Source organism: Leucopleurus acutus (genome assembly GCF_964270905.1).
Source record: "Leucopleurus acutus genome assembly, chromosome: 18".
Taxonomy (NCBI): Eukaryota; Metazoa; Chordata; class Mammalia; order Artiodactyla; family Delphinidae; genus Leucopleurus; species Leucopleurus acutus.
This window is the reverse complement of record NC_139160.1, coordinates 69,528,896-69,556,645: the sequence shown is the minus strand read 5'-3', so window position 1 is coordinate 69,556,645 and position 27,750 is coordinate 69,528,896. Positions and strand designations below refer to the sequence as shown.

Genomic DNA, 27,750 nt, shown 5'->3' with positions numbered 1-27,750 from the left:
TGTAGGATTTTAAGTTCCATTTGGTGATTTAAAAATATGACAAACAGATTCTCTAGATACCAAAGAACAGCACAATGAAGATGTTCAGACTGTGTTCAGAGAGTCAGTTTAGATAAAACCCTAAGAAATTAATACTGAACACCAGATTTGGTTTCGCTTTCATAGTTTAGATTTAAGAAATAAAATATTTGTAAATATTAGAACAATAACTCCGCTAAAAACCTTTCAATTAAACATCAGAGTTCAGTGTTATTTAAAAAACCATCTTAGGGCTTCCCTTGGTGGTACAGTGGTTAAGAATCCACCTGCCAATGCAGGGGACACGGGTTCAAGCCCTGGTCTGGGAAGATCCCACATGCCACGGAGCAACTAAGCCCATGCGCCACAACTACTGAGCCCACAAGCCACAACTACTGAAGCCCGTGCGCCTAGAGCTCGTGCTCCGCAACAAGAGACGCCACCGCAACGAGAAGCCTACGCACCGCGACGAAGAGTAGCCCCTGCTCGCTGCAACTAGAGAAAGCCTGTGCGCAGCAACAAAGACCCAATGCAGCCAAAAATAAATAAATAAAATTATAAAAATAAAACTATCTTAGTAAATGTCTTTTTATAACATTTAAAATTAACTCAGCTTTTTGCAACACTATGAATTCAAGTAATATTTAATGTGTTCTACATCCTTTATATATTAACTTGACTTCTTCTACTTTGATGTTTAATAATTTTTAACAGAAAATCTTAGCATAGGATAGTGCCAGTTTTTTTATTAAAATATGTAGATTGTACTATTTGCTTCTTTTCTCAAACTATTGTAAAGGATGTTTCTAGAGCACAGGATAGCTGTCGCACTGACAAAATCAATTAACCTCATGCAGAAAAAGACTACAGTAATTAAACTTGGGTTCTTACATACAAATGATTTTAATTTTTATCCACCTCTATAAACCAAAAAAACATTGTCTTATAAAATGCATATCTATTAAAACATGAGGAAAGGTTTTTCTGTGGCATGAATTAGTCTGAATCCATTTTTATCTTGCATCTAAGTTCATGAGAAGAGATTGCCTTTGGAAGAAGTAAGTCTTTCTTTGAAGGATGGGTGTTTTTATTGTTTATATACTCTTGGAAGAAGAGATCACAGCCTGAATCGAAACCTCCCTTCCCAGAAAAATAAGCCTGCTGTGATTTTACAATAAAACAGTGTCTCTGTGCAATTGCATATGTTTTTATATACAATTGTTAAGAACTGCTCTGATACCTTTTACAATTCTCACACATTAAAAGTTCGTGCATTACTTATCTGTAAAGGTTTACCCCTATGTTTAAAATTAGGCAGCCTATGTTTAAAATTAGGTATTTCTCCATTAATTAAACAACTCCCACTTTAAAACTATAGAAGACCTTCTTGAAAATTACATGGGGTTATGTATAAGCATACACTCTTATAACCACCCCAGTCTAAGAATGATGTGGACCTAAACTCTCATTTGCAAATTAGAATTGGAAGAGGGACGTGCGATTTAATTCCCTCCTGATGGTGCCACTCAGACTTGCCTTCCGATTGCAAACTACGACTAAACTATATGCCTAATTTGCCTAATTGTCTATCACCTGTTAAGCTTTGACAGCTTGTGTGCATATGGAGAGCACTCATCAGGCAGAATCTTCAATTCTCTCCCCAGTTTAAGATGAGATTCCTGAACTTTTCTGAATTCCTGGAAAGTTGAAGGCTTCATTTATTCATTTTTAGCCAACTGTTTTGATTCTTCCTTTTTAAGGTAAAGTTTAAGAGGCAGTTGACAGACATAAAGAAAGCTAGCTAGAAGGGAATATATGAGGGTTAAGAGGGTGGGGAGTGTGGAGTGAGAATTATTCTCATTTTCTTATCTTGTCCATCTATATGAGAAAATATAGATAACTTTAGCTATTCCTAATATTACTATAATGTCTCTTCTGCATTCTTTGTGCACAAAATTCAGAAATAATTTCAACCATTTATGTTGCAATTTTTATGTTTTCCAGACATTTTTATGTTTTCTATGTTATAAATAGTAACGATTCTACAGTGTTTGTCTAGGTTTACATGTGTAGACTTTGATATCTATTTCTTTGTTTTATTCCAGCCAGAGTGATCTGGCATATATAATATCTTCTGCCTAACTACTTAAACAGATATTTTATTTAACTTCCATTTATCTTGGGAAGTGTATTCCACTTAGCATTTTAACTCTGGTTTACAGTTAAATGAGGAGAATTGGTGTTTGATTTTTCTCCAGGTTTAAGCACTATCGTCATCCTCTTCACCATTATTAGTGGCATTTTGGATTTTCAGTTTCTCCATTTACAGAATGGAAATTATAGGCAATGTCAGATTATTATTTTTTTTTATTTTATTTTTTTTGCGGTACGCGGGCCTCTCACTGCTGTGGCCTCTCCCGTTGCGGAGCACAGGCTCCGGACGCGCAGGCTCAGTGGCCACGGCTCACGGGCCCAGCCGCTCCGTGGCATGTGGGATCTTCCCGGACCGGAGCACGAACCCGTGTCCCCTGCATCGGCAGGCGGACTCTCAACCATTGCGCCACCAGGGGAGCCCAGATTAGTTTTATAGAAAAGACAACCTATTTTTTATCATTAGAATTAAGGTGTACTCTATATGGTGTAAAAGCATTAAAAACACTGAAAAAGAGAGGACAGCAGGGAAAGATACCCTTTGGGCAGAAATTTCAGCAACAAAGAAGATGGTTCTTCTCTGCTTATTTTACCTGATACATAATTACCTTGAGGCACATGTGTTCAGATTGCCCCGTGTCACCAGCCATCTGCCCTGGAATGCTGGTCCTCCGGAAGGCAGCATCCTGGACTAGCCCCTGCCAGCCCGGGAGCCTGAGCAAGGACCTGGGTCCCTAGGCGCTTCAGCGCAGGGAATATATATATATGTATGTATGTGTGTGTGTGTGTGTGTGTATGCATATGTGTGTGTGTGTGTATATATATATATATATATATATATATATATATATATATTCTTTTCCATTATGATTTATTGCAGGATGTTGAGTATAGTTCCCTACGCTATATACAGTAGGACCTTTTTGTTTATCTCTTTTATATATAGTAGTTTGTATCTGCTAATCCCAAATTCCTAATTTGTCCCTTCCCCCTTCCCCTTTGGTAACCAGAAGTTTGTTTTCTATGCCTGGGTCTATTTCTGTTTTGTAAATAAGTTCACCTGTGTCATATTTTAGATTCTACATATAAGTGATATCATAGGGTATTTGTCTTTTTCTGTCTGACTTAATTCACTTAGTATGATAATCTCTAGGTCCATCCATGTTGCTGCAAGTGGCATTATTTTGTTCTTTTTTATGGCTGAATAGTATTCCATTGTGTATATATACCACATCTTCTTTATCCAATCATCTGTCAGTGGGCAAACTGAGGCAGTTTTAAGAGTAAAAGTTACCTAGCTGGTATATAAGGCAAAGAAACAGGATTGTTTCAGACACTGGGGTGTAGAGTCACCATACTGTTAGGTTTTCCAAATATAGGTCTCCTGGCCATGCTCCCTGCCTGATAATTGGAGGATGTTTATTGAGCTCTTACTATGTGCCAGGAACTCACCTACATACTTGGGAATAAAACAAAGGTCCTATCCCTCACGGAGGTTACATTCGGGTAGAAAATAAGCAAAAACTCTAAAGAGAGGAAAAAGAACAAAGAGCATGGAAAGAGCTTGGGGTGTGCTGCAGAAGCGATAAGTGGGTTTCAGTGTTAAATGGAGTGGTCAGGGCAGGCCAATTTGGGGTGAAATTTGAGCAAAGACTTGAAGAATGTAGAGAGAGAGCCATCCAGGTATCTGGGGAAGATCATTCCAGGCAGAAAATAACCAGAGCTGAGACCCTAATGTATGAGAGTCTCTGACATGAATGAAGAAAATCAGGGAAGCCAGTGTGGCTGGCAGGGGCGAAGGAGGTGAGAGTAGCAGGAAGTGAGGTACGGGGAGGAGACTGGATGCAGTGGAAGCTGTCATAACTTGCCCTGTGTCTGCATAAGCCAATTAGAGTGAAATAATTGTCCACTAATTATGACACCCAAGTTGAACAGTGCAGGGGAAACCTCACTGAATTTGTGTTTTTGTTTTTTGTTTTTAGTAACATATTTGATTTGACCTGATGTCCGCCCTTTACTTGAAATATTTTCAATTTTTTATTTTTCAATTACTCTTCCACAGAGTGATGTGAAGCATCTATATTTGCGTGTCCCCCTATTGGCTGCCTTTAGCATTTCCTAAATTATTTACTGGGATAGGGCTCACATTCTCTTTGCAGCACTCATGTGAGGTCAACTCCTAGTTAATGGCAGGAGCTTGGAGAGATGTAGAAAAGAAAAGCAAGTATCAGAAAACAATCCAAATATAGTTCATAGCTTTGGCTTTGCAATGTCTAGTCATCACCTGCAAAAACTGGGGAGAGGTGTAGGTACTGGTCTTGTTTGCTCAGACTGATATTGACACAAGTTTGTTTTTCCTGAGCATCTCCAGATTCTAGTGGGGCAGCAGGAGTGAAGAGGAGGGAAGGGCAAGCTTCTCCCTGTCTTAGAAAGTTACAGGTAGGCATGGACTCCCACGTGCAGTCCAAACCCAAATTACTGACAAATCAGGCGCTCCTGATTGAGATACCTGAATGAGGAGCTGGCAAACTGCGGCCTCCCTCTCTGTTTTTGTACAGCCTAAGAGCTAAGAATAGTTTCTAAATTTTTAGATGGTTGTAAAAATCAAAAGAATAATATTTTGTGATACATGAAATTATATAAAATTCAAATTTCAGTGTCCATAAATAAAATTTTCTTGGAACACAAGCCTATTTATTTATTTAAGTCTATGACAACCTATTTATTTAAGTCTATGACAACTTTCACGCTGGAAGGGAGTTGAGTACTTCTGCAGAGACCGTATGGAGCACAGAGCCAAAAATATTTACTATTCTGCCCTTTACAAAAAATAGTTGGCCAACTCCTAAATTGGATAATCTGAGTTAGGTCTCTAACTTCTTAGTTTATTAGTATCTACTATCCTGATGACTTCTGTGTATTATATAATGGCATTATCTTCTGAAAATTACTGGGAAAAAGAAAATCCTTTTAATACCAATGTACTAATTAAAGTTATTTTGAAAGAATATACCCAGGAACTGTTTGTAAGGGTGAGTGAGTAAATGAGCATTTCTGTTGTTAAACAAATGCCACATAACCAACTTCTACTGATTTAGATATTATTCAGGATTCACCTGTGTAGAGAGATTTCTCAAATAGTGTAGTGTCTTAGTTCTGGCTACTATAACAAAGTACCATAGACTGGGTGGCTTACAAACAACAGAAATTTATTTCTCAGAGTTCTGGAGGCTGGAAGTCCAAGGTCAGGGTGCCAGCAGGTTAGGGTTCTGGTGAAAGCCCTACTCTGGGTTGCAGACTGTTGCCTTCTCCTCAATTGGCAGAAAGAGAGTGAGCTAGGTCTCTGTCCTTTCCCTGTAAGGGCATTAATCCCATTCATGAAGGCTCCACCCTCATGATTTAGTTACTTCCTAAAGGCCCCACCTCCAAATATGGTCACATTGGGGATCAGATTTCAACATAGGAATTTGGGGCAAGGGGAGCAAAATATTCAATCAGTAGCAAATAGTAAGTTCATGGCCATAACTTTCAACCATGAAAATATGTTTCATTTCTTTCAGTGAACGACACTTGTTAAAAGTTCTGTGGCAGTGTATGAGTTGTTCTGATTTTTAACTTTATAATAGAATTCTTCCTGTTTGTATCTTTTATGTGAGTAGAACTAAGTATAGTATCCAGAAAGAGTGATTCATGTTGTCAAATTGCACCGAATATCTTAGGAATTAGCATCCTTTAAACCACTAGTAAGAATTTTTTTAATTAACTTTTCAACAATAATAAAAATTTGCAAACCACAAAATTGAAGGGAACAAAAGCAATATTTAGAAATAAAATTCTTTAATATTTTAAGCTGAGAAGGGAGAAGTAAAATGGAATTAAGATCCCCTTTTATCACAGGTTAAATTATAGACATGTATAATACCATTTATTATATATGTGCAAATATGTAATGTATGGTGTGTGTGTGTGTGTATTTGCACATACACAATATAAGGTATTACTGAGTTGCATTTGCACATCATGTTTAAAATTGGGTTAGACATAGTGAAATCATGCCATTAAATATGTATTCTTCATATATTTAAAATATTGCAAGAGAAAGAAAAAGTTTAGTTTAATGTTAATCAATTCCAAAGTAATTTCTTCTTCCTTGATAACAAAATCCCCCTTTTATTTGAGTGGGCCATATGCTCTAATCCAGGAAATTAATAATGCTTGATTTAAGGCTTAAATTTTAGACCCATCATAGCAGCCCCATTTTACTTAACCAGCAATTATTCTAGGTGTGGGTGTATGCCCTTATTCTGACCAATGAAATAAATAATAAGCTCTGTTAAGGAGCTTCTGAGAAAATATTTCCTTCCTCAAAACATAGAGACAGCCCTTTTATCCCCCAACCCTCTTCCATGTTAATTGGGATTCTGTTCTATGAAAATGTGATGGTTGGATCTACAGCAATATTTTGTGAGAGAAAATCACCAACACATCCATTCAACATGGCAGAAAGGAGAGAGAGAGAGAAAAAATATATATATATGTATATTTTCTTGGTGAAATCAGAGGCACTGATCCAAAGCTGGAAGCACAAACCCTTACAGACTTTTCACATGAGAGAGAAGTTCAAATTCTAATATTTAAGCCACTGCAATTTAGATAGTCTGTTCTTTGCTCCTTGTAGCTGCACACATTCTGAAATGATACAGAGACTGACTTTACCAAGTATTTTTAGTTATTCTTATAAGAGCTGATTTTATCATCACTCATTATAATAAGGCTTGTTTGGCTTTTTTACTGCTCTCCTTCTGTACCTTATATAACTGATTAAAGTTTATATTAAACATTTTTAAAATTTATTTACATCAGATTCTAACTATCTTATGTTTACTTCTCTGATTAGCAGTGCATGAGAACATTGAGAAGATAAACATGCTATAAATCTATTTTTCAAATGTTGTTTGTGGGGCTTCCCTGGTGACGCAGTGGTTGAGAGTCCGCCTGCCGATGCAGGGGACACGGGTTCGTGCCCCGGTCCGGGAAGATCCCACATGCCGCGGAGTGGCTGGGCCCGTGAGCCATGGCCGCTGAGCCTGCACGTCCGGAGCCTATGCTCCGCAATGGGAGAGGCCACAGCAGTGAGAGGCCCGCGTACCAAAAAAAAAAAAAAAAAAAAAAAAAAACATGTTGTTTGTGGTTAGGCAAAAGCAAACGCTTCAGATTTCTACTTTTCTCTTTAATTGTCGATACTTTAATCACAGATTTCATTAGAAATGTGCCTCTGTAACTTTGCTGATAGAATTTGAAGTATATTGGTGTGATAAATAAAATAGTAATAGTGGATCGACATGAATACTACATTATCTTTATAGATCAAAGTGGAAAACCTTCTCCAGAATCGTATCTCCAAATCTCAGATATTCTCAGAGGGATCTGTCCATAGATGGAATTGTTTCTTCTCTTTCTTTCTTTCTTTCTTTTTTTCCTTTTCTGAGAAGGTTTTTGTATCTCAATATGACTTCTTCTGAAATGAGGGAATCCTATGAAAGCTACACATATTCAGCCAGTCCCAGTGAGAGTCTATCACAAGGGCTGGCAAACTTAGTCTGTAAAGGGCCAGATGAATGTTTTAGGCTTGTAGGTCACACGGTCTCAATCGCTATACAATCAACTGCTGTTGTAACTCAAAAGTAGCCACAGGTAATATGTAAATTAGTGAGCTTGGCTGTGTGACAATAAAACTGTATTTGGCAGGCCTGCTTTGGCCTGGGGACTGTAGTTTGCTCATCCCTGATCTAGAGATTCCATTTTTGCTTCCCCATCCTGGGCATGCACGTATTGTTCTTGAGCATTGTTGATACATATATCTTCCTTAACGCATAAGTGCAAATTATTCGTACCGTGGAATTTATTAAGACATTAATGGGAGAACCTATGCAGATGCTGCAGATCTCTGCCCCTGGACTAAAATCCTCCTCTACCCTGAGTTAGTTATCTTTCTTTTTAATTTTGTAAATGAATAGACTTTATTCTTTTTTAGCAATTTTAGGTTGATAGAAAACTTGAGCAGAAAGTAAAGAGAGTTCCCATAAACCCCTTCCCCCCACAAGAGTTTCCCTTTTTATTAACATCTAGCATTAGTGTGGTACAAAGATTACAACTGATGAACTGGTATTGGTGTACTGTTACTCACTGAAGTCCATAGTTTACATTAGTGTTTACTCTTTGTGCTGTGCCTCCTGTGGATATTGACAAATGTAGGACATATACAACGACATGTACCACTACAGAATCATACAGAAGATTTCACTGCCTTCGAAGTCCTCTGTGCTGCACCTCTTCACTCCTCCCCCTACAGCCCCTGCAAGCCACTGGTCTTTTTACTCACTCCATAATTCTGCCTTCTCAGGAATGTCACAGAGTTGGAATCATACACTATACAGCCTTTTCAGATTGGCTTCTTCTACTTAGTAATATGCATTTAAGATAACCCATGGCTTCATAATTTCTTTTTATCACTGAATAATATTCCACTGTATGGATTTACCACAGTTTGTCTATACATTCATTTATTGAAAGCCACCTTGGTTGCTCCGAATAGTTGGAAATTACGAATAAAGTCTATGCAGGTCTCTCTGAGGATGCAGATTTCACCTCATTTGGGTAGATAGCAAGGAACGTGATTGCTAGTTCATACGATAGGTTCTCTTTTTATTTATTTTATTTATTTTTATTTTCTTGATGTGGACCATTGTCAACGTCTTTATGGAATGTGCTACAATATTGCTTCTGTTTCACGTTTTGTTTTTTTTGGCCGTGAGGCCTGTGGGATCTTAGCTCTCCGACCAGGGATCCAACCCGCACCCCCTGCCTTGGAAGGCGAAGTCTTAAACAGTGACGGCCAGGGAAGTCCCCGGTTATCTTTTAAAACACAATCTCAGCACCTCATCCATTTTCTTGAAAATCTCTGGGGCTCATCTTTGCTGATCAGAAAGTCACAACCCCATGGCATGGCCAGCGTGTATCCCAGCTTCACGTCACCACACGGACCTTAGCTTCCAGCCACGCTGGTCTAAGACTCCTACCTCAAGGGGCTTCTCATAATTTCTAGAAGGCAGTTCTTTTCCTTCCAAGTGGGATGCTTTTTCTCTTTCTTCTTCACCTTCACAAACTCCAATTCACCTTTCAAAAGCAGTTATACTCCAATAAAGATGTTAAAAAAAAAAAACCAAAACCTATAGCTAAATAACATCATGTTTCAAAAGCTTGTCCCCTTCTCCAAGGCAGGAGTAGCTATTCCCTCTTCTAGACTGCCTCTTATGTCTTCAGCACAGCATGGGAAGCTCCGTATCGTGATTGCTAATGTAATATTGATCCCCTCTATTAAAAGGAAATTGAAACTCCTGAAAACACACACACACACACACACACACACACACACTCACAAGCTACTTAAGGGAAACAAGTTAAATAAAACATTGTGGAAAATTACCCTCTAAATATTTGAAATAATGTTCTATAAAAGGACAGAAAGTACTATGTACACTTACGTTATACACGTAAGCTTTATTTTGCCCAAGAATACAGAACTGTAGTGTTTGACCTTTCAAAAACAGCAATAAACACACACCAAATGTCATCCAGTTCCACAAGCAAAAAACCTACACACTTTGCTTGACACTCCTTCTCCCTTAGCTGCCAGGTACAATCACAGGGTACTGACTATTTGACCTCCTAAATATTTCCTCAGTCTGCGCTCTTCTCTCCACTCCACTCCACTACCAAAGTCTTGCCTGGTATTGTGGTAGACAGACCAGCATTCTTGCATCCAAACTGGCTCTCTTTTCCATTCTTCACACTTTAGCCAGAGTGGTCTTTCCAAATGCCTACCCGATTGTGACATGCTCTGCATAAAAACTTTTAACGTTCTCCCAGTGTTTCTACGGAAAGACCTAAACTCTTAACGTGACTATCTAGTTTGGCACGTGGTTAGCACACAGATCTCAACTCCTACTGCTGTCTCCTTGACACTCTGCATTCCAGTTTTGGTCTTCTTTTTGTCCTCCAAATGGTCTGTCTCTGCTTCTGCCCCAGGGCCTTTGCACATGACGTTGCCCTCTGCAGGAATACTCTTCACCCCTCTCTAGGCCTAGTGAACTCATGCTGATGTTGTAGACCTCAGCTCCGATTTGAATGTTTTTCCGTACCAACTCAGGCTGGGTCAGACATGTTTGTTACGTGTTCTCATGGAAATCATTCCTTTTCTTGTAGGAACTTGTCTTATTTTGTAGTGATATGATCAGTAGTGTAAATAATTGTCTCCTCCCCTAGACTTTATGCCCCAAGAGTACCAACTATATCATTTTTGGTTTTTGTTTTTTTTTGCGGTACGCGGGCCTCTCACTGTCGTGGCCTCTCCCGTTGCGGAGCACAGGCTCCGGACACGCAGGCTCAGCGGCCATGGCTCACGGGCCCAGCCGCTCCGCGGCATGTTGGGATCTTCCCGGACCGGGGCACAAACCCGCTTCCCCTGCATCGGCAGGCGGACTCTCAACCACTGCGCCACCAGGGAAACCCTATATCATTTTTGCTCATTGTTTATATCTCCAGATCAAGGACAGTCACTGGCAAGTATATAATGTCTAAAATTCATGCATTTATTTAACCAATAAACAATGCATAAATAAATGCATGAATTTTAGATATTATTAAGTATAGAATAATGGAAACATGTTTCCATGTGTTTGCAGTATTCAAATTTATTATGTAATATCTGGGGCAGAATGTTTAGTATTTGTTTAGTATTAGTATTATTTATAATTAATATAATTCTTTCCATTTCATAGTGTCATATTCTCAACCAACAGCCTGAAAGTAAAACCATTTAATTCATTAATGCCTGTAAAATTTCATAATACAACATGAAAATAACCCAGTGGCAATTAGACAATTAAATCCATGGCAGAATTGAGCTTCATGGTGATAGCTTCACCTGGGTAGAGTCATTTAGCCAATAGGTTGACGTTTTTCCTCTCCCCAGTTACTCTTCTTCCCAGGAAGTGTTGCTATTGCCTCTTTTCTTACTTTCCTGACCTTTCTCTTCAGTGTTCCATGTTTGTCCTTTTGTGTTAACCTTTGGAATTATCGAACAGCTTGCAACCAGAATCTGGGAAGTCATGGCCAATGTGTTTCTAGCTAATAAAGCAAAATCAAAGGAAAGCAATCCTCAGGTTATCATTTCAGCACCACATGGGCTTCCTCTGTATTCCACACGTTCAGTGTTGATGATGATTCCTTTTCTTTTTTTTCTTTTCGTTAGTGTTAGTGATTCTTTATCAGATACTGACCTCTTTTATCCCAGTAAGATGATTTATTTGATATTCTGGGGGAAAAAATTAAACCTCTTACATTTGGTTTATATTTTCAACATTGTTGTTATTAATAATTACTTGCTCAGTAGCAGCAGTATGTACATAAAATATCACATGGATAGAAATAAAAACATCTTAATCCATTCCTTGTGAGGACCTATGCTCTCAGAGATGTAAAATCATCATTGATGACATGGGATAATGCTGTTCTTCTTGAAGCATTTTTAACAGCATTATTAAATCAAACAAAATATATGTGAATGGCCTTTGAAAATCGTAAAGCTCAATACAAATTGATATTATTCAATGAATATGGCATTTTAGGAATATTGTAGAACCTACCTGTACTTCCTTCATTTTTCTATGGAAGCTTGCATTTTATAGGTTGGATAAATGGATAGTTTTGATTATCTATTTGGTTTTGGTTTTGTTTATACAAATAAGTGGTTTTGACTGGGTACGTTTTTATTAGGAAAAATCCACAATGCAAACACACACAAAAAAAACTTCTATGGAAAGTTCTAACTTAAAGTGGAGCTTAAAGAAAAGAAAGTAGAAAAAGCTTGTAGATGCATGTAGAAATAGGCCTAAGGAGAGAAGCATGCAGAGCTGTAAAAATAGTTTTAAAACATAGTTCAAGGAGTTAGGCGGAAGAAAAAAACTGATGAAAACAAGCCCATGTTCACTCATAGAATTTGGCAAAGTGAAAGTCACAGTTAAATATTTGGCATTTTTATATTCAGTTTCTCAAGATAACACGGGCCAAAACTTACAAGGAGATGAAAGAAAACGTTGATAAAGGAAGATAAAGCAACCAGACTCAGTTTGGGTAGGCACGGTAAAATACTGAATTGATCTAACTACAAAAACTAACAAACTTAACGTTTTTGCACAGCAAATTCTGCTCTTGTTTTGGCTAACAAAAAATTCTAGTGCAATATGAACTGAAAATGTTTGCTACTGTATGTGATAATATCTTGGTCTGGTTAAATATAAAAGAGCTGAATATTTTCTGCAGCATTTTTTCCACTCAGGAAATCTTTGTTGCATCACCATTCCCCACTCCCACCATCACCACCACCATTAGTACCCTGATGGCTAAGAACACAGGTTTTTTTGGGGTTTTTCCCCCAAAGCTTTAGAATCCCTTAATTATGCACTCATTTCTTAAATGCTATCTCCCTTGATTTCTTCCTTCTATTTCTGGTATATGAAATGTCTGAGGGACCTAGACCAGGTAGAAGGTCACACCAGATCAAGTCCTAATCCAAACTCAACACTCAAGAGACATTAGGGAAATGGAATGAAATGGAAAATAAAATAAACACTAATATGGCTGATAATTTTAAGTAATTTATCCAGTGGATTTAATCATCTTTTCTACTCCTTCCTTGAGGGTCATTCATTGGAGAAATTTTGTTCTGGAACTATTTTACTTCTCTTGCGGTTGCCCTGCCTGTTGTCAAGCCACATTTCCTGTCTTTGATTCCATTTTAGAGTTATGTATACTAGGCTGACCAGGTATAACCAGTGAGGTCGAGCCGAGGTCAAAACCTCAGACAGCCTAGGATCCATTCCTGCGCTGCCACTTACTAGCTATATAAATTCTCACCAAGATACTTAACTTTAGCATCATACTTTGTTAAAAGGAATAAAATGAGGTAATTTGTGTAAGGCATTTAGCATTGTGACTGGCTTACATTAATAAAAAAATAATAATTGCCACTAATTCTCACTTTAATTCTCCTTTAATTAGATTTATAGTCACATCCAACCCTATATATAATAGAGCGATGGTCCCTAGACTATTTGTGGTGAAGGATAGTATTTTTTTAAATTTTCCAATCTTTTGCAGAGATATACTTTCAGAAAATATAATCAAATTAAGTTACTAGAAAATATTTTAAGTACAAAATAAAAGTCCAGAGTTTTTATTTTTATATTCAACAGTTAGTAAAAATATTTTGTTAAATTGCTATAGAAGTTTATAAGTGTTCTTTGCTCAGTTTTGTACTTGTTTCATTGCAGACCAGAAATAAATAATTTGTAGATAGGTACCAGTTCGTGGATCATGCTTTAGCTATTACTATGATGTGGACTGTGCAGTAGACTTTATTATTTACCTTTTGAATGAGGTAACCTCATTTCTAAGATGTTCAAATGCTTACTGGTATTATCATGCTTAGTGTGTATATATATATATATATATATATATATATATACAAATTTGACTTTATGTAATACGTGTGCTGTAACAAAACTACACGTCACTAACTGAATCTGAAAAATCCTTAAAATAAAGGATGAAGTAATGCTAACACTCTGACTTCGAGACATTTACTAATCTCTGATGAAGCCTCTGAGAGGCTTCATCAGACCAAGAAACTCTTTGCATATTACAGTATGCATCTGCTATTATCATGACATTATTCACTCTGATTGTTCAGAAAATTATTAAAAAGTCATGGCAGCACTTCTCCTGGGTTTCATCACATACATCCAGTCTGATTCCTTTCACATAAAGCACTATCAGTTTTATGTTTCTCTTTTAGGCAAAGTTATATACAATTGACCCTACACATGTTGGAGAAGTCTTCTGTTGAGGAGCTGATGTATGACAGAACACCAGAACACATTTGATCTAAGAGCTCAGTTTTTAATCACGAGACGCCCCACCATGACATCCTCATCCCATTCCAACCTTTCCCTGGGGAATATAAGACTGCAATGAGTTAGAGGGGTGGTTGGCAACAGAGGGTAGCCAATTCAGTTTCTGTTTTGTTCAGCATTTCTTTAATTGATCAGTGGAGGGGAGAAGGAAAGTACAGCTTGGGTAAAGGGGAGAAGAGATTCATTTTGAGTACTCCTATGTATTCTTGTTTCTTGTTTTTTTAAACTCTTTTAATAATATACTTTTTCCCCCTTAACAATTATATCCTAAGACATGTGACACTTTTGCCAAGATGACAGCATATGTCATTCATTACTGTTTTCCATCTGTGTTTGTTTTCATATGTAGTTACATGTAGATAAAGAGCAGCTGTATAAGGTACAGTTTTAACTGAATAATAATTCAGTTGAATTAATTATCTGTATCGGTTATCAATTCCTTAATGACACATGTAGCAAACAATGAGTGCTGAAGCAGCCTATAGCAGTTAAGTGTATTAATGCTTGTGCATCTGGAGTCATATGGAGATCGGCTAGGTGGCTCTGTAGATCTTGGTAGGACTTGATCACCTGTCTGGAAATGGACTAGTTTAGGTTGGGCAACTTGGCTGTGTTCCACATGTGTCTCTTCTCCGGCAGGCTAGCCCAGGGGTGGTCTCAGGGCAGTGGATGAGGCTGAGAAGACAAACCCACTTGTACAAGTGCTTGTCAAGCCTCTGCCTCCTTCACCTTAGCTCATAGTGGGAAGACACGTCACATTACATGCAAGAGAGCTTTGATCCAGGGAGGGTGAAGAATTCAGGCCATTTTTTGCAATTGATCACATATCTAAAAAAGTGCATCTCTTCCACTGAATTGACAAGTGAGTAGGAATAGTTAAATTATTCATCTTGATGAAAATAAATGTACTTGGGCAAGTTAGTTAAACCCTCTGGGCTCAGTTTCTTCATTTCTAAAATGGGGATAATAATAGTACCAATCTCACAGGATTATAGTACGGAATAATTAGTTGATTAGGTAAATGTGTAGAACAGTGCTTGGTATAGACGTATGCACAGTTTGTTAGCTGTAGTTATTAACATTATTATTACCATTATCATCATTATTATTATTTTAAGGCATCACTGTTAAGCACTGACAAATTGTAAGAATGGTATGTGGTTGTATTAATACTTTCTTAAGCATATTTATTTTGTGATTTTTTTGCTAATATTTATAGCACTGATACCATCTGTTCATGTTACAAGCATTATTATTTTAGGAATTACACATGTCTATATTCTAGAGAAAACAGATTTAACATTATAGAACTAGTTGGCACATGTCTTAATTATAATCTTAAAGCTTCTTATTTAAAGATATACTGCAAATACTTTATATTTTTGCTTCCATTTCCTTGCTTTAATAAATTTTATACTAATTTTAAGATGGTAGAAAGCTTATGAATAATGCCAAATTATTTGATATTTACTAAAATTTTGTGATCATATATTGATATTAATTTGTTCTGTATGGTAGCAGGAACATATGCCAATGCTTCCCAAGCTCTCATATGCATACGAATCACCTGGGGTCTTGTTAAAATGCAAATTTTGATTCTATAGATCAGCCGTGGGCAAATCTGCATTTCTAACAACTTCCCAGGTGAGGAAGTTGCTATTGATCCCTGAATACCGCGTTTTAAGTAGCAATGACATATTTAAGATTATATATATGTATGTATAATATATATAAAAATATATATATTTACATTAAATAAATAAAATAAATTACTTAATATGAATCATAACAAATAAAAGTTGTTCTTGCCACAATTGTTTAAAAGCATAATGTTATAAAAAGAAAATACATATTAAATATAATAAAAATATAATATTTAGTAAATGAAATAATATGTCTAAAGATATATATATCAAACATCTCTAAATGTCTAAATAAGGTCTTTACTGGCAAAACAAAGCCTTCATTTACAATTTTGTTTCCCCAGAAACTAAGTAACAGCTTCTGGTCCTATAAATAAAGGGACTTGTGGAGACTGTTTTGTTGGTGGGAATATACTCAAAATCACTGGGTCCTATAATCAAATAAAAGCTGCCTCTTAAACATGTAAAACATTATACTTTTTTTCTCCCTGTGGGCATTAGTCACAGCCTGATACTGTACGTATTTGATTATGTAGAATTTCAGGTAAATAAAATGCATTAGTCAACTAAATTTTCTACGTTTGAGCGTTAACTACAAATTATTTTTTGTTTCAAAATTCATGACTATAAAATCTTCCAAAAGGTCAGAATATTCTTCCCTTTATATGTAATCTTAAGAGTGTTCTGTATTTCTTTTTTAAAAAACTGGGTAGTGTCAGAACAGTATCATTAAAGGATATAATTAATTTTATTTTATTTATTTTTTAAAATATTGTTTGTTTGCTTTGGCTGCACTGGGTCCCAGTTGTGGCAGACTCATAGTTAGAATATAAATTTGTCTGGAATGCTTCTTTTTATGTTTTCCCTTCGAAACGGTGGTGGTGCTGGTACTAGGCAAACCTGTAGATATTAACCAAACATAATTTTCATGTAGTTGTAGATAAAAACAAAAGAGATGGAGCAACTAAATGGAATTTGTGGACTACTACGTAGCTAACTACTTTTACAGGAAAGCCCAGGCTCATAACACACCATAAAGGCTTTTCCAGGGATGAAACTCTGATGAAAATGCTGATTCAAATTGTATGCATTTGTATACATGAACATAAGTGCAATCCAAGCTTAATTTGGGAATATTTGAAACTAGATTAACAACCTTAGATCACAGTTGGCAAAATTTTTTAGCAAAGGACCATACAGTCAATACCACCATTTTTGCAGGTCATACAATCTCAACAACTCTCCTCTGCACTTTGTAGCATGAATTTGGCCATGGATTGTAGTTTGCCGACCACTGGGTTAGATTCTCAAGGTCACTGTTAGCTATTAGGTTATGATTATGCCGAATTATCTGGATTTATGGCTTATTTATTGGTTACAAATTATGGAACATGGGTCCTCTATTCTCTCCACCCCCTCCTCTCATCCTAAACTGAGAAGCCCTGCTTAGTGCATGCAAATGGCCCATCACAGTATTTTCTTAAACAAAGACATTTCCCTCAGAAGAGGAATTCTGCTGCTACTGTTAAGATAGTAAGTACACCACAGATGGTCCTTTCATTTCAAAACAACCACAACATAAAAGGAGATATGAAATTTTTAATTGTTGTGTTTTTCTATTCTGTTATTTGATGATTTAGTTTGGCAAAGTTACAAACTAATATTTAAGCTTCTGCTGGAACTCAACTGCTGTTGATTTCTGTTGTGATGGTGTTGGTGGTTCTAAGTATAGGCTGGGCAAGAAGAGAAAAAGACACATCAAACTCCTTATCTATTTCATTTTGGCAGTTTCAAAGAGTTTATATTTGAGCTTAAATTTAAATAAGTCTTCTCATATTACCACTGCCAGTTTTAGAATGTTTCACTGGCACAGTCGTGGTATGACTCAAATAGATAAATACCATCAGTTAGGTTAGGGCTGCGTTGGTAAGCCACCTGGGGTTCCTGCTTTCTTTCGTACTTTTCTTGCCACTGTACATTGGAGGTCTCACACTGGGTGCTCAGGGGTCCACCTCAGACCGTTGGTCTGTGCTACACTGAAAAACAGGAACAAAGAACAAATAGCCGCCACCATACAAAGGAGATTTTTATCCAGAAATCTGGATTTTTTACTTCCTTTGAAAAACCAGGCAGAAACTTTGCAGATCTAAGGTTTTTATTTTCCCATGAAAACCGTCATCCTTTCTGCCATTCTGTCCATCCCCTCAGCCCTGAGCCTGAGTAAGGGGCATTTATCCTCACATGGTGCTGCGTTGGGCTGCAGCCTGCGGGCCTGCAAGCCCTGTACTTGCTCAGCTTCTAGACCCCAGAGCCCGGAGTCAGTGATAGAGAAATCAGTGGTTTAATGGACAGGGGGAATCTTACACCTCTGAAGCAAGATCCTGGAGCGACACCCCACGGTGTTTGGCAGATGGCAGGCAGGAAGGGCAGCAGTCTTCGCCCCCTGGGGGGAGGGGGAGGTTACCAGTTATAGGGGGAATTTACATTCGGTTGGCTCATCTGTTACCAGGGAAACTAGCAGAGGGGCATGCCTCTCCCCGCCCCTTTGATAAGCTATCAGGGCGGAGATGTTTTGATCTAAAGATTAGAACAGTCACTAGCTGGGACAGGGGCAAGTATGTAGGAAGGTCAATCAGGTGAGTAGGGTGTAGGTGAAGCAGGCCCTGGTCCAGCGGGGAATGTCCTGAGAGCAGGAAAGCAGACATCTTGGCGGGCCTGATCATAGAGGCTAGGTGCTCTGATGCCGCCAGCCTGCTTCACTCTCGTATCTGCCTGGTCAGTATAGGCATTTGAGTTTGTGGCTCCAGCCACAAAGCTGATCTCTGGGGATCTCATCAATTACATTTTTTTTTTTTTGCGGTACGCGGGCCTCTCACTGCTATGGCCTCTCCCGTTGCGGAGCACAGGCTCCGGACGCGCAGGCTCAGCGGCCATGGCTCACGGGGCCAGCCCCTCCGCGGCATGTGGGATCTTCCCGGACCGGGGCACGAACCCGCGTCCCGTGCATCGGCAGGCGGACTCTCAACCACTGCGCCACCAGGGAAGCCCATCAATTACAATTTTTTCCAATTCTACCTATGGGACTATTCACTCCATCTATCCCTCTAAAGCATATTGTAGGATTCAAACACAAAACTATGACTCTATCAATTGTACAGTTACTATCAAGAGCATTTTTGCTTGGGTTATGTGTGTTATGTTTTCTTTATTTGGTCAAAGTCACATTTTCCTTGCAAGGAAATACCTTGTAGAAGTTAGTGCCAAGAAAAAGAAAAGATTTTCTCTCTTTAATAATTTGTATTACATAAAGCCTTTCTCTTTTTGTCTCAGCTACCAGGAAGTTCAGAACTCAATTTAATAATGTGTCATAATTCTGGTGGTATTTCTCTCCTTATTTTATGCGCCCTTGATTATTAAATTAATACTGATTACTAACATGAATACACAACTGCACATGTCCTACAAATAGTTTTCAAGTCCATTTTGCAGGAGATTGGGCTTCAACACATCAGTATATAATAAGTGTTACTAACTTCTCAAACCATCCTCCACAAAGACAACAGAATATAAAACACTAATCAGACTATATTATCATTCCCTTGCTTATTCAAGAACTCTGCATATCTACCTCTTGCTTATAATAAGAAGTCTAACCTGTTTATCAGAGTGCCCAAGACCCTTTATTACATTTCTGTAACCTAGCACATCATTCTGCGCTTCGGTCCTCACAGAGTCCCAGTAATGGACTAATGATAGTTTTCCAAATGTATCATGCCATTGCCCACATCTTGTCCTTCACAGTACCATTTACCCCACGTATAGTCCCTCTAGGAAGGTAAGTTTACCACAGCAAATATTGCACTGTACTAGCATTTTTAAGCACAAAAATTTTCATAAAATTCTTCCAGGAAGAATCCTGTTCATTTTGTATATGTTCATTTTGGTACATCTGAGGCTGAGCCCAACAGTTCATACAAAATTGTTCTCACTGACTAATCATTTAACTAAACTTTGGTTTGCAGAATTGTTGATAGAATTGAAATAACTGATACAGGGTTATTTTTGACTATAAATAATGGAAAACCTTTTTAGAATAAATATTGAGTGCTTACTGTATGCCAGGTCCTCTTCTAAATATGTAACACGTATTGATTCACTCAATTCTCCCAACCGCCATATTATCCTATGATTTTTGTTCCCATTTTAGAGATGAGGAAACTGAAGCCCAGGGATTAAGTAATTTTCCCAAGGACTCACAGCCAGGAAGGAGTGGGGTCAGGGTTGACCCCAGGAGCTCTGTTTCTACAGATGACATTCATAGTCACCCTGTCTCCCATTTGCAGATTGAAAGTCTATTTGTCCCTTATGACAGCAAATAAGTAGTAACCAATCTCAACTTCCATTAGTCCTACCAGTTCTCGTGAGAATGATGGGATTATTTTGAACTCCAATATTTCATGAGCAGATTGTATTCTTGAAATGTCTAGAGAAGTCTAGCAAAAAGCATTAGACAATAGTAACTTTGAATGTAGTGTGTATGCATGTAAGTATGTGTATGCACATTAATTATTTAACCAAGAATAAAGAAGGGTGAAAAAGTACCAGCCAGTCTCCACCATCACAAGCACCAGAAGGCAGTGGCTCTCACTGTGGAAGACAGAATCACCTCCCTCTGAAGTTACTGGCACAGCTTGTAGAAAGGGGATGTGTTATTGACTTGCTTGGAGTCTTAAGATGCAAACATTTGATTTAAAAAGATTTAGTGACAGAGACATAGCTAACGACTTCTTCCACATCAAGGGTCTTCATTCTTATTCATATTCAACTTAGTCAATTTAGAGTAGAGACAATACACTTCTAATTGCTGATGGTAAGGCAGGCAGCATCCTTCATGTTTCGTACATTATGGCAGGGGGGATCAGTTGATTATAAGGAAGGGTTGATCACCCTATGGACCTGCATTTCCAAAGCTGGAGGCCTTCCTGTCTCGAGATTAAGGTCAGTCTTCAATGGTCCTCTTAATAAGGTAAGGCTCTCGGCAGAGACCTGATATCTTAGTCAGCAGGTGCCAGCTCCTCTCCCCACTGAGTGATGTACTGGGTCAGCCTTTAACCATACCCACTCCCAGCTGATTCTAAGACCGGTTTTAACTAGTATTAATAAATAATATGCTTAGCTGCCTTGGTTTGTCTCAATAAAAAGACAAAGGACGTGCCAAAGTCTAATCTGTTTGTCCTAGAAGGTACACGTTCAACCAATACCTTATATTTATTAGTCTTAGAGCATTCCATTTTATCTTCCTCACCACAAATGTATGAACACAGACCCTTTTATCAGTCTTTCCTCTGAAGTAGGGCCTGGAGACTGACTCACCGAGACTATCATTTATTAGTCAGAGAACTAATAGGAGGATATTTGGAGAAATAAAACTTTGTGGAAGGCCGGAATATTTATTTGGATGGTATCTAATTCAAACCTGAGGTAGCATCATCTCAAAGAAATGAAGGTCTACATAAATTCCTTTGGGAGGGGGCTAAACCTGTCTTCTGGCTGTTTTAATCTCAGCAAATTAATAACTGGGACTATCATCTTTGTCATAAAAAGCACCTGCCATTAACAAAACCTGTTCCCCTTGGAAAACAATTTAACTTTCAGTGAATTAAAGTTATGGGGCACTCTCAATAAATTGCATCCTGCAGTTAACACTCTCATGGGAAATACTGAAAGAACATTTCTACAGACAATAATGTCACATTCCTTATTATGGCTAGCATAACTTTAACTCTTAAAGGTTTTATATTTTTAGACCCTAAAGGATATGTTTTTCAGAATGTGTATAGAAAATAACTTTTTTAAAAGAAAAACAAAAGTTACTATTTTCTGTAGTCATAAAAATCTATTAAGGTGAAAAAAAAATTAACTACCTGATATTTTTAAAAAGATAATGACAATAAAGCTCTGTTTTGCCTCTGTATTTCATAAATATGGAAGAGCACAGTGTTGAGCCTATTTAAAATAGCCACAAAAACTAGTTAAGTGACTTCCATGGTCTGTAACTAGGAAGGCTGAATTTTAAAATTATTTTTCACAGAGGACTATCTGAAATGCCTTTGTAGGTTAAATTTTAGAAGTATGTAAAACTCATCTATGAATATTTGTGTTATTAATGATAATCATAAGGTAGCAAGCTTTGTGTTATTCATCAATCAGTGTAGATAATGGCTTTGAGAGTCATGTTAACTCATTGTACTCGTTCCAAAATTTCTTTTTTTTTTTTGGCTGCGTTGGGTCTTCGTTGCTGCGCTCGGGCTTTCTCTAGTTGGAGCGAGTGGGGTCTTCTCTTTGTTGTGGTGTTCGGGCTTCTCGTTGCGGTGGCTTCTCTTGTTGCGGAGCACGAGCTGTAGGCGCGTGGGCTTCAGTAGTTGTGGCACGTGGGCTCAGTAGTTGTGGCTCACAGGCTCTAGAGCGCAGGCTCAGTAGTTGTAGGGCACGGGCTTTGTTGCTCCGCAGCATGTGGGATCTTCCTGGACCAGGGATCAAACCCGCGTCCCCTGCATTGGCAGGTGGATTCTTAACCACTGTGCCACCAGGGAAGCCCTCCAAAAATTTTACTCAGGGCAGCTGTTGATGATTCTCTTCAAGAGTTCCAGGGGGACTCTGAACCATGGATTAGGTCGTGATTTTCAGCTCCTGTCACTGTGACCAGCTAACATGACACCTGGCCTCTGCTCCAGGGGCTAGTTTGTATGCCAGCTGATTGTCAGGGGCTGAGTTTGAGGTGTCAGCTTGTCTCTTTGTAGGTAAAATGTATCACCCTGTAATATCAGTGACCTAGTGAACAACTGGCAACAGGGTATCATGTAATTATTCCTATGGAAATATTGAAAGTAGGCTATACCTTACACGTATATTTTATTTTGTTTAGTTCGTTGTGAATACAGGATGCTACTTTATCCTGTTGTTTCTGTTTATACTCTGGATGAATTGTATTCTGTTCAACTGAAATTATTTTGAGTTTGCTCCTGTATTCTAATTTCTAATTAAAAGACAACCATACTTTTGCCTATACACACACACACACACACATATGTATATGTGTGTGTGTGTATATATTCCCGAAAGTAGCAACTTCTTCTGTATTCATTGTATGTTGATAAATGTATATGGACAATTAATACCTGCAGGAAGAGGTAAATCTGGCCATCCCTGCCCAAGGGCTGACTCGTTGGCCATTGTGGGCAAGTTTATGGAAGAAGGAAGAGGAAGCATGAGGAAGCTCCCATTCCTTCCTCTAACTTCCATTTCTTCCTTTTCTCTCAACAGGAACTTTTTACCCCTGAATGCAAGTTTAAAGAATCTGTTTTTGAAAACTATTATGTAATCTACTCATCGATGCTGTACAGACAACAGGAATCTGGTAGAGCCTGGTTTTTGGGATTGAACAAGGAAGGGCAAGTTATGAAAGGAAACAGAGTAAAGAAAACCAAGGCAGCAGCTCATTTTCTACCCAAGCCATTGGAAGGTGAGTGTTATGGGTGTTTTATCCTTATCAGATTTATCACACATTTGTCTTTCACACTGATGACTCTACCATGGCCACAAGGAGCCCTCATGGAACGCTGGAAATGTTCTTTATCTTGATCTCAGTGGTGATTCACGGGTGTCTTCATAAGCTGTGCATCTAAGATTTGTACACTTTACTGTATATATGTATATGTGTGTATATTATGTGTATATATATATACATACGCATATATTCCATCAATTTAAATGTGTCCGTACTCATTTCTCATGTCTCAGATCCTCACTACCCCAACCTCTCTAGCCCCTAAATAATTTTAATTAATTTAAGAAATTTAAAATCTGCAATGACATTATAAAGCTGTGACTGTGACAGTAGGTATACTAGAAAAACTAAGTTTTGCGTATTATGGAATGTTTGAGTATTTGCCCATTTTGCTATTACCTAGCTGAAAGTAACCACGTATTTGTGAATTAGTATAATTACAGGAAATATAAAGAGTTAATAAGTTGGCCTTTAAAGAACTTGTTGATATTAGATATCTCCCTTCCAAGCTGCATAACTGTTTAGTAAATTCAAATGTGGCTTGACCTGCTTTTACACTCAGCTGTAAGCAATGAAGCCTTCAGATTTACTTTGATTAGATTTCTGGAGAGGAGGCTACAAAATTTTAATTAATCAGAAACGTCTGCACATTTCTCATTAAGGATTCTACCGGAATTTTATCTATGTAACATTTGTTTAGGAACTACTAAAAGAAATTGATATTGAGGCTTTTCAAAAGTGTTTTTCTATTCAAATGCTTTTGTTTACCTTTTGCAGAAAATCAGACCTGCAATAACTAAGTAAACGTTTGAAGCCAGCTTACACGGTTCGATTTTTCTTTTTGTTTCTTATTCCTACAGGAAAGCATTAGCCATCAAGAGAAACGCATATTGGTTTTATAATCCATATTGTCTTTATAGGAATAAGATAATTTGAAATATTGGAAGTTAATTATCTGTGGATATATAATTCAGCTTTCAGTTTGCCTAGGTTTGGAAAACCAGTCTTGTTGGTTAATACCATCTTTATAATGTCAGTGATACTGACTATATCACTCTTAACTAAATTTGCCTCTACAACGAGTCATTGAAACGCAAACAATTAGCCACCAGGGCCTATCTAGGAAAGGAAAAATTATTCCAGTCTGAAATATGAGTGACTTTTATTCTCGTTCTACGACAGATCATAAGGAAAATGAGAATAAAAATAAGAAATTAGAGGGTTTCTCTGTTCTTCCAAAATAACATATCCATGATTTGGCTTTACCACTTCAAGTGAACTTTGAGACCGTCAGATATTCAAATGCGAGTGAAAAAAATTTAAAAACTAAGTCCATAGCAACTCTACAAAAACCAGGCAAAATCTGGAAACCAGCTATTTAGTATATCCAGCAGGAAATATCTGAGACCCTAAAGATATGGGGTAGTAATATCACTCTGCATTTTATTAATACACTGAACTGTTGTGTGTATATGTGTTTGTGTGTGTTTATGTATACATGAAGAAGAGAGAAATAGAATTTTCAAAAAACTAGCAGACAGAAGTACTCTAAAGACAATTAAGGGGGTATTATAAAGACAGGTTATCACATAGTGTAAATGATAAGGAAAATGAATTTCAAACTTTCAGAACCCATACAGGATGTAAATTGTATCACTGGAATTGTTAGGGCAAATTAGATTCTTGATGAATTATTGGTGCTCTGGGGCCTTCATATTTCTTACACAGCTTCACTGCGTAGACGATCAAGATTAGCACTCTGATGCTGCTGTCGCCTAACTAAACGCCTGGTGGGAGTGAGGGACTGGAAAGTATGTCAAGGATATGGATTAATCTCTTAATCCTCTTCACTTGCTAAGTCCTTTATGATAGGTCTGATACGCATGTGCTTTCAAGTCTGTGTGCTGCTGAAAGGTCTCACGCTGCATTTGCAAAAGGTGAAATCCTACCACCTTGAACATGGAGAATGCATATAGCGGTTCCTCCTAACAAAGCTTAAGTTCTCTTCGTAAAATATAGGCTTTCAAAACCCTAAAAAGCAGGTTGGGCAGCTCTGATTCGCTTGTCTTTCTGATGGCAGATGATTTTAACTCAGTTTTCCCCAAGCATCAGTCACCCTGAAATCTCCTTTCCCAGGATTCCCTGGAATCACTTGCAGAAAAGCCACATGAACTATTGTGATTAATGATATCACCAGATCAATTCCCCAGAGCTTCCTCAGACGTCATTCCCACTTGCCCTCTTGCCATTCTGTACTTCTGCCTTATATGACATCAATTACAGATTTTCATGATTATACCTGAAAATGAGGCATAAAAAATATAAAACACCCCACACTTGCCTTCAATTATTTAAGGGTCTCTTTGCATGATTTCGGGAGAGGAAATCTAAACAATGATCTCTGGAAGACCCTGGCTTAAGGAAAGTGAGTTGTCTGTATTGCTTTTATGGCTTTGAGGCTGAGAGTAGTGTGATTATATTGCCTTTGAAGCACTTGAAAGAAAAATTATTTAATGACCTGGGGTGTAAATACCTAGAATGGAAAAGATGAGTGAGAATGAGTTCCACATGTTGACAGCGTGCAGTGGAAGGAAAGTCTTTTTCTCGCTGAACAAAGAGAATTAGGTTAAATGCTTGCCGTTCTCACATAGTGTGTGTGTGTGTGTGTGTGTGTGTGTGTGTGTGTGTGTGTCCACATCCCCCATTTTAACCTCCTCTCCTAGACAAAAATGCACATGCCCTCAGGTGCGTATTTTGGATACACAAACCAGAAAATGCGAAGGAAGTAATATTTTCTGTTTGGGGGCCGGATTTACTGCTTTAAAACAGGAATTCCCTCTTGATGGGGTTACTTGACTTCAGGGAAAACGGGACTGGGCCAACGGCCGAGGTCTGTGTGTGAAGCTAACCAGGTAACATCTCCTTTTCCTCCTGCCCTCCCCGTCACTAGTTGCCATGTACCGAGAACCATCTTTGCATGACGTCGGAGAAACGGCCCCAAAAGCCGGGGTGACGCCGAGTAAAAGCACAAGCGCGTCTGCAATCATGAATGGAGGCAAACCAGTCAACAAAAGTAAGACGACATAGCCAGACCCTCACAGGTGTTGTGACTGACTCGCCCTGAGCACCGTTGAGTGATTTATCCTGGCCACACCCTCCTGTTCCGGGGCCCAGGAGCAGCTGGCAGTAAGCAGACGCTTGCTCCCCGCTGGCTCGAACTTCTCGGTCGCAAGTGGATAAATCTCAACGTGTTGTGCCCTCACAACGAGACACCTGGATAACCAGCTCAACTCAGACCGTGGAATGCCCTACCAGATATGGAATGCCTTTTTAATATCTTTTCTGTGACTGTGACACTTCACGTGAATGACCTACTTCACAAGTCCACTCGATACCTTGCCTGCTGACAGCTCCCCATATTCCTTTTTGAGTCCCGTTTCGGCGAATTCCATGTGTTTAAGTTCGATTTTGTAGCACACAGATACTCTTGAGTAATTTCTAGTTAGATGCTGTAAACCTGTGCTATTATGGAGTTCTCTTCTTCCCGTTTTTACAGGGCTGCTGGCTCCACTGTCTGTGACCTTTTGCAGGGATTGTGTTCCTCTCAATCGTAACTTGTAGCGGTTGGCTTAGTTTGGAGAGCGATCAGGGAAACAGAAAGCCTTCTAAACCTATTATGACACATTGCATCTATAAAGATTAAGAGTGTTGTCTCTGGCTCACACTACTGATGAAACACACATATATGCTCTGTCCAGTAGCAGATACCGTGCTCCCGAGGCCGCGTGGCCGGGCTGAGAAATGGGGTCAAACGCAGTCATGGGAAGCGCTCTATGATCTGGGTTTGACATCCCCCTTAGTTTCTTTGTGTGTGTGTGTGTTTTATACATATCACAAGCTTACTGGTAATGGTAACATTTGCCTTGCCCAGCGAGCAAGACCCACTGGTTTTTGAGAAAGTGGGTCCAAGAACTCTGTAGGCCTTGTAGGCCTGATTAAGGTTCATTTTCATCTATGAATCCTCATTATTTGGAAAAAAGGAAAAAAAATCAATAATTACAACCTACAAGAATTGCGCTACCTAAATCCATTTCAGATAGAATCCTTCCTGTTTTTAATGAACCAAACTTAATGCCATCCCTGGTTTGGGCTGCATTCCACTCATACTCAGCAGAGCATGGGCAAGGCGGCTGTTGTGTTCTTTTCTGCAGCAGCAATGCAAACGTTAGTTATAAATTAGACTTTAATATTTTTGGTGTTTGTTTAACAAGTTTTTAAACTGGACATATTAGGAAAAAAATATTTTTTTTAGCTCAGCATGCTGAGTCAGGTACTG

At 38.3% G+C, this 27,750-nt stretch overlaps 1 protein-coding gene across 3 annotated transcripts in view; it reads left to right on the top strand.

Annotated features, from left to right (window-relative positions):
* The window catches only part of FGF14 (fibroblast growth factor 14), a gene marked incomplete at both ends in the record, with an annotated part of 614,821 nt that extends 588,320 nt beyond the window's left edge, over nt 1-26,501 (top strand). For all 3 annotated transcript variants that reach the window (XM_082859500.1, XM_082859498.1, XM_082859499.1), the window contains 2 exons: nt 23,171-23,369; nt 26,365-26,501. In XM_082859500.1, the coding sequence (XP_082715626.1) occupies nt 23,171-23,369; nt 26,365-26,501 (336 nt within the window). The remainder of the gene's footprint in view (nt 1-23,170; nt 23,370-26,364) is intronic.
* Nucleotides 26,502-27,750: the final 1,249 nt, after the last annotated feature.